Raw genomic sequence first — 15,308 nt, 5'->3', positions numbered from 1 at the left:
ATTAACGAAATAGCGCTGGAATCGGCACGACCACTAAATTTAATCGTGGCATTATCGTTACGATTTTAACGTGACCATCGAAGATGTCACTTACCTCGTTTTTAAGGATCTCTTGAAAGGGCTTACTTAGTGGTGCTATTTTCAGGAAGAGAAATGGGGATTATCTTCTTAAACAAAATATATATTATATCGGTGACACGAAATAGTGAAGACTCGCACAGGACGAGAATAAGTTGAAATAAAATTATTAAATCCTTTCATCCGCGAAGAAAAATTGTTGAAGAGTTTAAAAGTCCTTTCGTCTCTCCGTCTCTTTCATTTTCAGTTCTCATTTCCATTTCCAGCGACGGGGGAAGAGACGCATTTCACCATTTCGCATTCGATATTTACTACTTGGCCGCGAGACGCAATTTTACAAGAGCACTCCTTTAAAGACGCCTCCTTTAAGGACGCAAAAGCGAACGCCGGCGGTTTACCGGCGGCAGGCTATTCGGATATTTCCATCCCCTTCGGGCTCGACAATTCGCATCCTCGATGAAAACGTTGCCGACTAAACGAGCCTGCGATTCCGAGGACGAGCGCGAAGAAATGGAAGGGAACGAACGAACAAACCTTTTAGTGTCGCCGTCGTCTTTTTTGCTGCCCCTATATGTATTTCTTTTTCCCGCGCGATTCTTGCTGCATTAGGTACTCATTTATGCGAATTTGCATTTACACGGTATCAGGTATACATAGAAGAGAAAATTCGATGATAATTTGCAAGCATAAATGAAATTAATTGAAAAGAACATAAGTTGACAAAACAATCATAATTTTGACTTATGAATTTATGATTAATATACAGAATCCTTTTCTAGATTCCAGAAAATTAGCGTTTCTGCAACATGTTTAGTATTATTCTTTTCTATATTTTATTCAGAATTTGATTTATAATAACAATTATAATTACAATATTTTTAATAATGAATAATTTTAAAAATATTGTAATTAAAGCAAAAATGAAGATAAATGGAAATATTCGTTTGATAATACAAGTTATACGCGTAATATTACGTGAACCGTCGAGCAGCTTGACAAGATCGTATCCGTATCGTTTGCGTTTTTCGTGAAACGTCGCAGTAGCGATTTTAAAGATGCGGGAAAAAATTGCAACTCGCGCACGGTTACGAGAAGGGCGAAGGGGGGTCAGTCGATATTGGATTTGAAACGTCCGAGATCGGCAATATCCTTCAGGCCTTTTGCATTCCTCGACCGTGAAAGGCCTCTGTGTGTCGGGATAAAGCCACGAAGAAGTGGAAGAGGTTTTTGCATGCGGCGCCGCACGAGCGCGCTCGATATTCCGATATCCTGATATCGGGAGTGTTTCTCCTCACGACGTCCTCGCTTCCTCCTGGAATACACACCCTCTCTTCATGGAATTTATTATCTGCCTTCAACCTGCGCTCTCGCCATATCGAGAACTCCCTGGGGATCACCTTACCGGGGATTCGGCAGTTTCCACGGTGGCTGTGTTTTTCCATGGAACTCTAGACAGAGGGAAAATCTTGATCCACCTGGGAAGTCTAATAGTTCTTTCGTTTGCGGGAAAATCCACGATGCTGAAGTCTCGTAATCGTTTGTCATCGGTCATCGCGGAGCTGATAAAAAAAAACTTGCGCGAGTGGAAATAGCTATTTTTTAAAACAACGCGTCACGAGTAGTTTAGTCATTAAGATTGAGGTTGCGTGGAATTTATTGTTCTGTGAGTTGTTTTTTTATATTTAATGCATGAATTTTTGATTCCGTTGAGTCTTTCTTAAGTTATTCTCAATTCCATTTGTGGCTTGTCTAACTATTTATCACATTGTAATTCAAGATACATTGTAACTCATTGAGCTATTCGTTTTGTTGTTACAGAGATTCGCCTTTCGATATTATCCGCGAGCTGATGCACCTTGGCGGCGGTGGATTCAGCTTTACATCGGCTCGATCGAAGAACCGCAATCTCCCTTCAACCACGGTGAAGGGTCAGCGCGCGCGGCTAGTGGGTCAGCGAAAAATGCGATAGAAACGAAGGACTACGATCCTGCCGCGAGAGAAAGAAGAGAAGAGAAGAAGGAAAAAGAGAGGGGGGGTTTATCGCCGGATGAAAGAGCACCATGTGCTCAATCGTACCAGCCTGGCGGCGGTGGGCTGCCCTTCTCGGCATGATGCTCCTGCTGTTGCTATCCTGGGGGGCGGGTGCGGCGGAAGGCTGCCCAAGTATGTGCGCATGCAAGTGGAAAGGCGGAAAAGAGTGGGTAGAATGCGCGAATCGTAGCCTCAGGGGATTACCGCAGGGTGCCCGAGAAGAAACACAGGTGCTCGACCTTTCTGACAATCAGTTGGTCAACCTGCCGGCGGAGTGTTTCAATGCACTTGGCCTAGTTAACCTTCAACGGCTCTATCTGGGCAGATCCCACATCGCCCAAATCGCCTCCGAGGCATTTGTTGGATTGGTCGGCCTGGTAGAATTGGATCTGTCTGAAAATAAAATCGAAGAGGTGCCCACAGATACGTTTGCGTCTTATCCAAGTTTAATGAGACTTATTTTAAACGGAAATCCGATTAAAGAGATTCGCCAGGCTGCGTTTCGCCGTCTGATACACTTAACCAATCTAGAAATTAGCAAGTGTGAAATAAAAGTCATCGAACAAGATGCTTTCGAGGGTCTTCAGTCGCTAGAGTGGCTTCGGCTGGACGGTAATCAACTTGTTTACGTGCCTGATCACACTCTGCCGCTAGGAGGAAATCTCAGAGGATTGACTCTTCATAACAATCCGTGGCAATGCAACTGTAGATTGAGAATACTGCAGGCTTGGTTGAAGGAATCTGCTCCAGCAGCTCCGCAAGAGTCTGAACCAATCTGCGATTCTCCGGAGAGATTACGAGGCAGACAAATCAAGAGTCTCAAGATTAGCGAACTGGCCTGTCTACCCCATATTGATCTTCAAAATCGTTTAGAGATTTATGAAGGCGGAAATGTTACTTTGACATGCAATATTCACGCGATACCTACCGCCAAAGTCGTCTGGTGGTTCAATGGGGAACCATGCGAGTTGCAAAACGAGAATGACTCTATAGTGAATGGTATTTCTGCGTTTCCAAGGTAAGTGACTTTTATATTCTGGATCTTTGATTCGAATCTCTGTATATGTATGTCTTGTATCGAACCATATTTCCCCGGATTGGTTACAGATATATTTATCGACAACGAGGCGGGACCAACATGACCAGCACATTGTTTCTTTATTCAGTCGAGTCACTCGATGAAGGTACTTACAGTTGCATCGCAGAGAACAGTGCAGGTTCTGCAGTGGCAAACCTCTCTCTCCTCGTGCTCTTTCGTGAGAAACCCACTGTGGAACCGCCCTCCGACAATCCTGGTTCCGGCTACGTGGCTGCGATAGCCGCGGGCGCATTAGTGGGCACTCTCTTGGCGTTGGGTTGCTTGATAGGAAGCGTGATATATTGCGCGAGAAAACGACGTCGCGACCGGAAGCGCAACTCGAAGACTCTAGTGACACAGAGTAAATCGGTGTTACCGATCACGAAAGACACCACTAGCAGTTCCTGTCGGAAGGGCAACGGCAGCTTGATCGGTTTAGAGCATCAGCAGATGGTTTCATATACCGAGCGAGAAATCAGCCGAGCGGCCACTTTGGAGCGCCGAGAACACTCCAGGAACACGTATCCGGTGGCAAGTCCGGTCGCCAAGTACCTGACCGAACCAGATTTGATCAATGAGGTGCCCGAGAGCACCGAGGTGGGCTATGGCCAGCTATACGGACGGCATCATCAGCGAGTTGATGGTGCTGATCGACAGATCTTGGAGTACGATTCGGGTTATCCATTACAACCCGATCTACGACCGCCGCCCGTTTTACCGCAGCTGAGCTACCTAGATCAGGATGGCTATCCACTGAACTTTGGTCTGCCCAAGATTTCTTTCACCGCCAGCACTTTGCCTAGGCTTCGGCAACGGATGTCTGAGCCTGGCTCGGCGGCTGCGCCGGCGGCCAGATATTCACGCGAAGCAGAATTCCTCGCGAGATCACCGGGATATGATCCCGTTTTACCGCGAACCGACGCCAGGTACACCGTTGAGGGTTATCCCTATCCGGTGCACCAGCACCAGCAGCAGCAACCGCTGCAATCGACGATGCAGCCGCCGCCGCCGCTGCCGATTCAGCCAGTCGAGCAACCGATTCAGCAACAGTTGCCCATTCAATCGCCGGTATCGCCGGTCGCTGTTTTCCCGGAAGTACCCTTCATACCATCACCTCCAGCGGCTTATAGGGGTGAGACTACCCCTTTATCGCCGAGATCCCTTCTCGGAAAGACCGCTCGCGAGGCCGCGGCTGCCGCTGCTGCGAGGGCAGAGGAGCTGCAACCACCGAATCATCCAGAGAGTCCTGACGAGGGCTACGTGGGAGACGCTATGGACGTCTGAAAATTCGCCAATGGCGATAATGGAAATAATCGTCAGTTCTGAAAAGCGTGGAAGATTTCTGGTCTATTGTTAGATCATATATAAGATTGACGTTCACTTTTTGCAAGTCTACTCGACCTTCGTTTTCTATGGACCTATACTGAAGAAAAGATTGGAAGAATCGATTTCTCTGCAATAAAATCTACTGCCGTTTAATTTCCTCGAAAGTGGAAATGTAGAAAGGGTGATACTATGCACAATTATGCACATTTACTTTTTGATATTCAAAGAAACAGCTATCATTTACTGCCTGATCTTTGTCAAAAAGTTCTATCCTGGAATAACAAATTAATTTTAAGAATTAATGATTACACGTACAAATATTCGATATTATCTTTTGATTCTATCCTAATCGTTTTATTTATAAAAATTCATTATTTTCATAATAAAAATTTCATGTATAAATTTCCACATGTATCATCAACGAAACAATCATTACGGGTTAAGAAAGAAGATTTCTTCTCATTTCTTTTGCTCAACATATTGATCCAATAGCAAGAATAACGATGTACTTTTCATATAAATTTTTACAATCTTCTTCCACACGAGTCAAATGTCAAGCATGAAGATCTTAATGAAGCTATGAACAATATGAATTACCGGCATCAAGGAGGAAATCAGTCCTCGTCACGCTACCAGATTAATTCGCAGAGGATAACAGGGTCCAGGATGTGATTGGCGGAACAGAGCCGCCAGAGACGGCGCGAACAAAGGATTCGTCCTGGCGGTGGAGATGTAATAGATTAATCAGAAGGCATGTCTCGAATGTCATCGCGGTGCACAATCTCGTCAGGGAAGGATGACGAAGGAGGATGTTCGCGTTAGGACGAGACAATCCTCGCATTCGAGGGAAATCGACTCCGAAGAATTTATGTGAATCGCGTTTAAATGCAGAGAGAGTGTGTGTGTTTTTTCGGTCATCAAAATGGCGGTCGGATTTATTTAAACGGCGTGTCGCGTTTGTGAAATACGACGTCGTTCTTTGGACACGCTCCAAGAAACGTTCGGTCGCGTTGAAAAGGAACCAAGATGGCGTGACTGATCCTTAAAGTGATAGATAAATGTTTGGCGGACTCGATGGAGTGAAACGCGTCTCATTGAACCCCCGAAGGCGCGCTTTCAGCGTTGCACGAACAGAAACGTGACCGGTGCTCAAAGCGGCCGCTTCGACAGGATCCGCCGAGAAAATGTGAAATTAATTAAATTTAATTGTTCATGTCGATTCCCTAATCGTTAAAGTTTGCGACGAATCGATAATTGCGAGATGAGCGAAAGATATAACGGTAAGAAGAGAGAATTGTCCTTTTTAATAGTAAATATTATAGATATTTGGGGAAATATTTATATTGTGGGGTTTAGTATATGTTCTGTAATATACTATTCTCATAAAATTATTTTGCGATACCTTAAACAGGTTATTGTTATATCAAAAAGATATAAACTGATATAACACTTCTTTTTTTTTGAATGTGTAATGATAGAAACGATCTGTACGCTTCAGTCATTCTTAGATTACTTTGATATTGTTTATGATTATCACTAGCGTTACACGTTATACATGTATGGGATGCTTGTGATTCAGAAACCTGCTCAAGCTATTCTCGCATCCTCCTAGCACTTTTATTTTAAACTTACGAAGGCGGATACCGTTTATTTCGATTGCGTGAGAACTCTCGATCCTGGCGTTTCAGGCGGAGACGCAATTATAGCGATTCTGCTGTAGTGATAATAATGTTAACTTGGTGTTTAAGACTGGTGAACTGTGCGAGATTAAGAGACCGTAATGGCGCTCGACCTGATGTACAGATACCGTTGAACGTACAGGGTGTATTCTGAAAAAACGGTATATACCAGGATCGAGTCAGCGAAAAATTTATGCATCTTGAAGAAAGATTTATTAATTTTGCGAATCTTTTTTATTCTTTCAAAAGTAGATCAGAATTTCAGGATTAAAGTTTTCAACATCATGTATTTAATATCGTGAATTTTATTTCTCAAAATTGATCTATAGTTGCAAATTATTTTTTATTATGTTTTTTATTTTACATTGCTTTTTTTGTCACAAAATTAAATTTATATTTTATTTTTTGAGTACAATCTTGCAGGTTTTAATCTCACAGCTCCTGGGAATAGTATACGTCTTTTCTGAGACGCCCTGTATTTCTATATACATATGCGTATATATAAATATATACACACGTACACATACAACACACACAGATAGATATATACATATTATATGGCGCGATTAAAACACTTAAGGAACAAAAACTGGTGAAAGTAGTTATTTTTCAAAGGTGTCTTCGAAATTTTGCGATTCGAGCTGGCTTCGCTCTCCCAGATAATCGATCTACGATTAAAGTTTCTGCATGAGAAAAAAAAGAGTTGAGTCACGTGTAAAGAATCACATGATGATTTAAAAAATGCTGATGAGTTGATGACGAATTACGTAAGCGGCTAGATACGCGCTTGGGAAAGAGCATCGAGACATGGAGATTCTTTCAGAAGTACCCAGGCGACGAGGAAACTGGTTTCCTTTCCGTCGCCGTAATCACGACGCGATTCACGGATGAACAGTGTTTGCCTTCCAGTCTGGCGATTCGCAGGATATAGAATTCTGCTTGCTTCGTCCTTTAAGCTTCGCCGTCGAGATAACTCGAAATTTGCGTTTTTGCTTTCGAAAGTTTCATATATAACAATATTTCATCCGCGCGTTCTAATTTATTTGTCCTTCGCAAAATTTCAAGCGAGAAGAATGTATTCGAAATACGAGAAGAAGAAAAAAGGTCTCCAATGTTTGTCAAAAAATAAAAAAGCTCTTTGTTTCTAATTAGTTAAAATTGGTCGTTTTAAATTAAATTAAAAATCAAGCGTTCTTTTCACCGGCGAATCCAATAAAATAAAAAGAGAGATGACATGTTAAAATTAAAATTATTATTCTTTTAATTAAACAAATATTTTTATTAAAGAAGACCTATCACGTAAATATACATATTTTGAAAGAGGAATGCAATTATAAAGTTTCAGTTAAAAAATCGCAAATAATAATCGAGGTGCATTTAAATTCGATTGTATAATGTTTTCGGGATCGCACGCTAACTTTCGAAACTCTGTATATCGAATTTTAGAAGCGAACGCAATTTTATACGCATGCAGTGACGAAATTCTGCAAAGAGGAGTTTCGCATTCGTCGTTTAATTAGAACTTTTTAAACGAGCTCACTAACGAGGATAACTTCGATACGCGTGGTGGTCAATTTCGCGAATTTCAATTAATCTGCTGTGAATGGGCGAGCCATTAGGCCGTGTTTTTGACAAAAATGCGGCAAAAATGCGGTAAATGACGATCGTATTAAAATATTCGTTTAATCAAATTCGAATTTGATGGAAATTGTTAGATTTTATCAAAAGGGTTTTGTAAAATGTTATACAACATACGCATACTTTTATATACATATATATTACATTTTTTTATCTAATTGCTCTTTACATCTCACAAATGGGTACTTTAGGTATTCTTTTTTTCTCTAAGCTTTTGTAAAATGAATATAAAAACGTTAAATATTACGCGTTTTGAGCGCTAAATGTTTCAGAAATTAAATAATTAAAAGCGTACACCGTTAAATTTAATCGCCATTTCCTTAAAGAACCTTCTTAAAGAACTTCTTTAAAAGACTTCGTGTATCTGTGGTTTGAATAAATAATATCGTTAAATCGAATTAAATTCCGCGAGAAAATGTAAATGTATTTTTTTTTTAGAGGAGAACTTTATGAAGGTAATTATTTCGTTAGTAATTTGAAAAGAAAGAAGAAAGAATTTAGAAATGAATTTCTTTTTATTATCGATATTCTTTAAAGAGAATAGCGCGATTTGATATCACATTTTTCACATAAGCGAAAATTTTTTATAAGCAAAAATTTTTTAGATCTCTCTCTAGATGTACTTCATGCATATTTATTTCGCGTCGATTAAAAATCCGGCAAGAGAAAAATAAAAATGCAACACAATTGGAAACAATTTTTCTCTCTCTGGGAAAAAAAGAATCTAAACTAGGAAGTTTTTCGACTCTCTTTTCTCTTGTTTTCACTTCGACGTTGTTCCTCTGAATCGTTTTTTCGTAGATAAAAATTTATCATCGCAATCTGTCGCTTCTTTTGCGCACACCGTATTTATTTTCGCCGAATTGACGAACCAACCAGTTAAACGCGGGAAACAAGAAAAACAATGGCAAAAGTTTAACGATCTTGCTCGCAGGCGATATTGCATTCGCTCGTTTGCGGTTCGTCCGAGTTAAATAGATTTCTCTCTTTTTTACCACCCCTTTTTATTTCTTATTTGTCCTTTATTGCGTCTTGTGCGCGTACGCGCTAATTAGAACCACCGAGACCGCGGGCTTGTTTAGTAATAACGATCTCGCTTTTTGCAACAATATATCAGAGATTCCAAATTTCTCTGGAAAATTCGCGAAGATAAATTTTTCGAGAAATGTTAGTACCTATATTTCACAAAAAAATAACACTAGTTTACAAAAAAATATTTTCTTTTCATTATTTTAAACCAGACAAGGTGTTTCTTATAGATTTTTGGATGCTGAAAACGATGCCGCAAGCCAATTTTCACCAACACGTCAGGTTTCCGAAATAATTGAGGTTTAATATCGAAAAAATGGCTTTTTTGCAATATTTTAATTTTTTTTGTAAAAAAAGTCAACATTATTTTGAAATTCTAATCAGAAGTCATGAATGTATTGTTCATCCCTTATAAAATGCACTTTTTTTTATTTTGATATCTTACTTTTTAGTCATGTTAGGAAGGATTTAAATACAGAGCTTTGCTGAGATATTCCACCTATGATGATGAAGTCATATAATTATATTTATAATTTGTAGTTTAGGACTATCAATACACAGCGATAAATTCCACTAAATGTATATTTATAAATAGGGTGTCTCATTTCAATTGTCCACTTTGAATTTTTCGGAACAAATGCACTTTTGAAAAAATGTTGCAGACAAAAGTTGTATGATTTAAAGGGGGACAAATAATGGCAAATCAATTTTGAAAAAAATAATTCTTTTCTAAAAAAACTTTTTTCCTCAGGAGTATCTTCATATAAATAGTTCCAGTTTTAATCTTTCATGACATGACTAAAAAGTAAGATATTGAAATAAAAAAAATACATTTTATAGATGAACAATATATTCATGATATTTGATCAGACTTTTCACACTGGTAACGTTAACCTTATTTACAAAAAATCTCAAATATCGTAAAAAAGCCGTTTTTTACACATTAAACTTCAATTATTTTGGAAATCTGACGTGCTAGTAAAAGTTTGGTTTGCGACATCGTTTTCAGCACCCAAAAAACTGTAAGAAACACTTCATCTGGTTTAAAATAATTTTTAGCTGTAAACTAGTGTTATTATATGGACGGAGAGAGTTACCTCTCCCTCTCTTTTTTTTCGTAGAAATTTCGTAAAATTTGTATCCTAATCTTCTTCAACTTTTAATATTTTCGATGTATATGCAGGTGCGAGGAATACATTCACTTCTCGGAGAAACAAAATTCCGCTTCATTAAATCGGTCGAATTAAATTTCGCAAGGAAATCATACGCGCGGAATTTCATCGTATAAAGGTTTAACGTTCTGGGATCGGTCGTGAATATTAATCGGCTTTCTCCTTCTCCTCTCGCCGACTCTCGCGCGGTGAAACATTCACGGCGTGGAAAATCTCGCGAGGAAGAAGAGGGAGGGGTGAGAGGGAGGGAGGGTTCGTCCTATTAACTTCCTTCGCATTCGCAATGCGCTACGATGCTTTCCGGTAAATGTAATCACACGTCGATGCATTAATCAGCCGTCCGACGGAACTCCCGTAATTCCATCCATCGGATGCACGTCAAAAGTTAAGGGTAGCAACGACAGACTTTCCCGTGTTTCTAGTTAAATGGAAAACATCTCCCTCCCGGGGGATATCTTTCGCTATCGCGGATATACCGTTGCACATATATAATTCTTTAATTCTTTTATTGGATATTTATAAATATTATACATCTGAGATATCTTGCAGTGGACTTGGTAAAATATTTATCCGAAAGAATCAACCCCATTTTTTTATATATAACTTCGTTAATTCGTTTTTATATAAAAAATAATATCCTTTTTTTACCCTTTTTTCGTGACGAGTTGCAGGAGTTCAAATGATGAATTCTCATGCTGCGAGGTCAATAATGACAAGAGCGTGTATGTGACAGGAAGATAGTGAAAGGAAAGAAAGAAAAGAGTGAGATGGGGGGGGGGGGGGGAGAGCGCGCAACATAAAATATACACGAGAAAATGAGGGCCGAAGCCACACTCGAATCGATCTCCTTCGAAACCACCCCCAATGCTTCCTCTCCTCCCTCCTCTTCGTCTCCCTTCTCCCGTGTAAACCTCCCTCCTTTTCTCGACCGTCAAACTCTTCTGTGGAGAGTTACGACTCTCAGACACAATCTCTTTGCATATATGGACACATATGCAATACACATTCGTTTATGTACTTACACACCAACACACGTGTATACAGTTTCAGAATACACAAGCACACACACATAGACACGATGTTCCGAACGATTGAGCAATACGATTTGTATTACCGTGTATAACGTAATGTATTCGATTCTGCACATGTCGTATGTACTTTGGATGTAGCGAAGGATTTTTCACGACTGATATGAGATTAAAGGAATAAAGATAGCTTTTGTATTAAAGTCTTTGGAGTTTCTCTTTTTTAACGCACGCGCTTCACATACCACCCACGATCCCTTTCCTGTTTCCGCTTTAGCTTTCCGGGGTTAGGAAGGGGAAGGGAGCGAAGGATTACGTAAGGATTTCTTTACAAGCAGTCATCCGAACCGGCAAGTATCATGGTGACGTGAGATTACGAAAAGTATCTATTTTCTAAAGATTAAAGTTTGTGTATTGACAGATTACGGAAATGTGCGACAGTTTAATTCCAGTTTTTTATCTATATAGTAGTATTTTGTACAAAACGCCCGTTATTTGTTTCTTTTTACGCAATTTATTGTTTAATAAATCCTAATTTTATAAATCTTAAAATTTTTTTAATTACTAGCCGATATATAAAGGTATAATTGCATATTGATAAATATATAATATATAAATATCATTTAATCTACAAAATTATACATATAGTTTAAGAAAATCTCTTAAAAATTAAGTGTTGTAATTTTTTTTATGTTTCAAAGATATAAAAATTTCGATATATTTATGCTTAATTATATTATATAAAATCATATAAAATTACTCATTGCATATTACGATTATCATTTGATAGTTATTCGCATTTGTTATTTGTACATATCAGCATTAATGATAATGCTAATGTAGCGATGTATTCGCATAGTTAAATTGCACGAAAATTTTTGCAACAGTTCAATTGCAGTTATTTTACCTGTGAAGTTTACTTTATGAGATATATCAAACGTTTTAGATTCACTTTTAAATCATATTACAATTACCATGTTGCAGCTTTTTAGTAATTTGATAATTTGCATTTGTAAACATGTTTAACAACCACTGATCGTAATGTAAGGATATTCAGCTAAATTGCTGAAATAATCTTGTGACAAACACACGTGCAATATCGGTCGTGAAAACATTATGTCGCAAATTGTATGCTCGTGAAGGTAATCGTGCGAAAGAAGCGCGACAGGATAAAAGAAATTTAAGAAAATAAACGGACACGATACGAAAACACGCACGTAATTCGAGATATTTTCAGCTCGTTCAAACTCCCTCGTGTTCCCTCATGATTTCGTGATTTTCGTCTAACCCATTACCATTTAAAAATATCACATTTTCCTGATTACACGCCAAGAACTACTTTTAACTCGAGGTTGTCACAAAGGAAAACTATAAAGTAGCTTATTATATCAAGCTTACATTTTCGAGAGGATCTCCAAGGAAACTTAAGAGAGGAAGATAAGAAGTTTTCTTTTCTTCTATATGTGTGTGTCGCAGGTATAATTTATGCACGACAAAGATCGATAATCAAAGTGAATGATGTGTTTGGGGAGAATGTTTTATCTCTCAATTTAATAGAGTTTTACTGAAAAAAATTGTCTCAAACTACGATGCGCTACGATCAATAGTTTTCGAGATATCAATGTTTAAAAATTTTACTTTTTTTGAAAATATTGAAATTTTAAAAGTTTTGGTAAGAGGACATAGAGAGACATAGAGAGAGAGAGAGAAATTTTTCATCAATTTTTTAAATATAACAAATTAATTTTAATTTAATCAGAAATGAGTTAGGTTAGACTTTAGGATTAGATGAGAATTTTGGGTTAGGGTTAGGTTAGGTTAGAATTTTTTTATAAAGTGGGGTGTAGGAAGAGGGGCGGAGCCGACTTTTGAAAATCGATATCTCAAAAACTATGAATCGTAGCAATCTTCTTCTGATAAAAAATCCTATGAAAATGACCTATATCAAATTGAGGAATGTCGGAAATATGCCATTCTTGCCAGATCTTTTATCGCGGCGAAAATACAACAACTTCAAAAAGGTGTCATAATGAGAAATTACTAAATCTAGAGCGACGTCGTGTTTCGCATATGACGCAATTATTTGTCGCTAACCGACGACACTAATCGATGATACGAACCCGCCTCGCGTAATTCTCTTGGGATAAATCCAACATTTTATTAATGTCGCCGGTGGAGTTTTAATTATGAACGCGGATGCGCGTTGAATGCGGTATCACGCTTAATATGTATTGAAAGAGATGTTATCGTATATAATATTAGAGCGCACGCGCGCATTCGCTAATATAACTGAAAGTTTAATCTCACAACTGATAGAGCAAATCGTGACAAATATTTCATATAATGAATATAATTCATTATATACATATACAGTCGCTTTCATATACGTAATGAAAATGTTTATTGTGTGTGTATAGTATATACCTTTGTGTACCTCTTTGTGCGGATATATTTTTCATATATATGTATATTTATATTTTATATTTTAATTTTATATATATTTATATATATATATATATATATATATATATATATATATTTATCACGCATTTGTATGTGTATGCGTGTGCGTATTATTTCGCAATTCCAAGGAAATATTTCTACGCGAGCCGCGAAAATAAAATTTATAATAGAAATAAAGTTGAGAGCAAAAATAAAATTCACGATGTGGAAATGAAATTCATCCGTAAACTGCGGATCGCGAAGGCGCCCGCGGAAAAATGTCACGAGACGCCACAGCGAAAAATGTCACGAGAGACGCGTAATCAATGTTCTTTCGCTTCGGCTCTCCTTAGAAGTTACGATATGATATGAAATTTCGCAGCATACGTGTTATACTCTTGGCGGCGAAATCACATTTAATTAATAAGTTTAATAATTTCGCTCCTTTTTTTATGCTCCCTTGTAGAACAGAAAAATTTGCCATTTATATAATTTCTCGAAAGTGCGCGCATGACTTTTTAAAAAAATAATTTTATGCACGTTTGTATATTTTATTGTTATTTTATCATTTTTACGCGCGGAAAGAATATTTTACATGCCGCAGAAATAAAATTCACGGCTGTGTAACGATGCGAAATTCACTAGCAGAGAGAAATGTCGCGAAACTCTGTCGCGCAGTCGATAATCTTTCACTTCGGCGCTTCTCTTCACGGCAGGCTGAGTCGCCTCGCGACGCAGAGAAGATGCTTCTTCGCACACCGTGAAAATAATTGGACAATTTTTGGTCGTTACATCGCCGATTTCGCGATTCCTCGAGAAACTCGCGCGTATTTAAGGAAAAACTTTCCACGCGGGAGCCTCTGTTCTCGTGAGATTCAACCCCCGACTCAGGGAAGAGGGAGGAGGGAGAGGGGGTCGTTCAAGCGGGTTACGTTAATATTCTGACAAATGCCGAAGGGACGGAAAGGGGAAAAGCATCGCGACTACTCTGAAGGATAATTGAATCGATCGAGAGGAGAAATCACTGCGAGAGTTCTGCAATACTTAACAATCTGGAAACTTGCTTGGGCTGGAACCGTATTAAAACGGAAGCTACTAAGGGAGAGAATGTAAGTCGAAAAAAAAAAGAAATAGGATACTCTCTTCGCGAGGAAAAAAATATCACGAGCGCAGCAACCCAATTTTGAATAACGTTCCATGTTCCGAACTATGAACAATAGCCAAATAATAATTATTACCGTTCATGAATCAATAATGATGAAAAGTGTTCTGAAAACAATTAACGAGTCTCGGCGGGCGGTAGTTAAAAAATTCATTACTTATTATGAATCAGCATCAGCGGAATGTATGCATTGTTAGATAGGAGCTTTCCTCCAATATATTCGCTCATTATTCTGCAAAATATAGATCTTTCCCGTCCGCGATAAAGGTAACATGCAAATTTGTAAACAAACGGAATAACCGAGCACAGGCTTGCATTAAATTACTTTGCGTTAATATAAAATTATGAATTCATGCAATCGCACGCCCGACTTCTCGCGACCACTCTTCGCTACCCTGCATCCGGGGATTTTGCCGGATAATTTTGATGAGTTTACAATTAGATCGCACGAATCGTCATCGTCCAACAAAATTCCGGCGCTACAGACTCTGTCTCTCTCAGATAATATATATCTCTTTAATTCCTTTTAACCCGGCCATAAGTGATCTTATACCTTTTTCCTTCTCTTTCTTATCTTCTCCTCTTCCTCATCCTCCTTTCCTCTTCTTAACCGTTTTTCCGCCTTCTCTTCCTTCCACAATCTTTTTC

The 15,308-nt window shown here is 38.5% G+C and overlaps 1 protein-coding gene across 2 annotated transcripts in view; it reads left to right on the top strand.

Moving 5' to 3' along the window:
• Positions 1-10,821, top strand: part of LOC145933321 (uncharacterized) — a 137,670-nt gene extending 126,849 nt beyond the window's left edge. For both annotated transcript variants that reach the window (XM_083032910.1, XM_083032909.1), the window contains 2 exons: positions 1,897-3,127; positions 3,217-10,821. In XM_083032910.1, the coding sequence (XP_082889036.1) occupies positions 2,139-3,127; positions 3,217-4,471 (2,244 nt within the window). In that variant the 5' untranslated portion in view covers positions 1,897-2,138 and the 3' untranslated portion in view covers positions 4,472-10,821. The remainder of the gene's footprint in view (positions 1-1,896; positions 3,128-3,216) is intronic.
• Positions 10,822-15,308: the final 4,487 nt, after the last annotated feature.

This window comes from Prenolepis imparis, unplaced genomic scaffold (genome assembly GCF_030444845.1).
Source record: "Prenolepis imparis isolate NDT839.2.m4 unplaced genomic scaffold, iyPreImpa1.0 SCAF_3, whole genome shotgun sequence".
Classification (NCBI taxonomy): domain Eukaryota; kingdom Metazoa; phylum Arthropoda; class Insecta; order Hymenoptera; family Formicidae; genus Prenolepis; species Prenolepis imparis.
The sequence above is the reverse complement of the archived record's forward strand: the minus strand, read 5'-3'. Positions and strand labels throughout refer to the sequence as shown.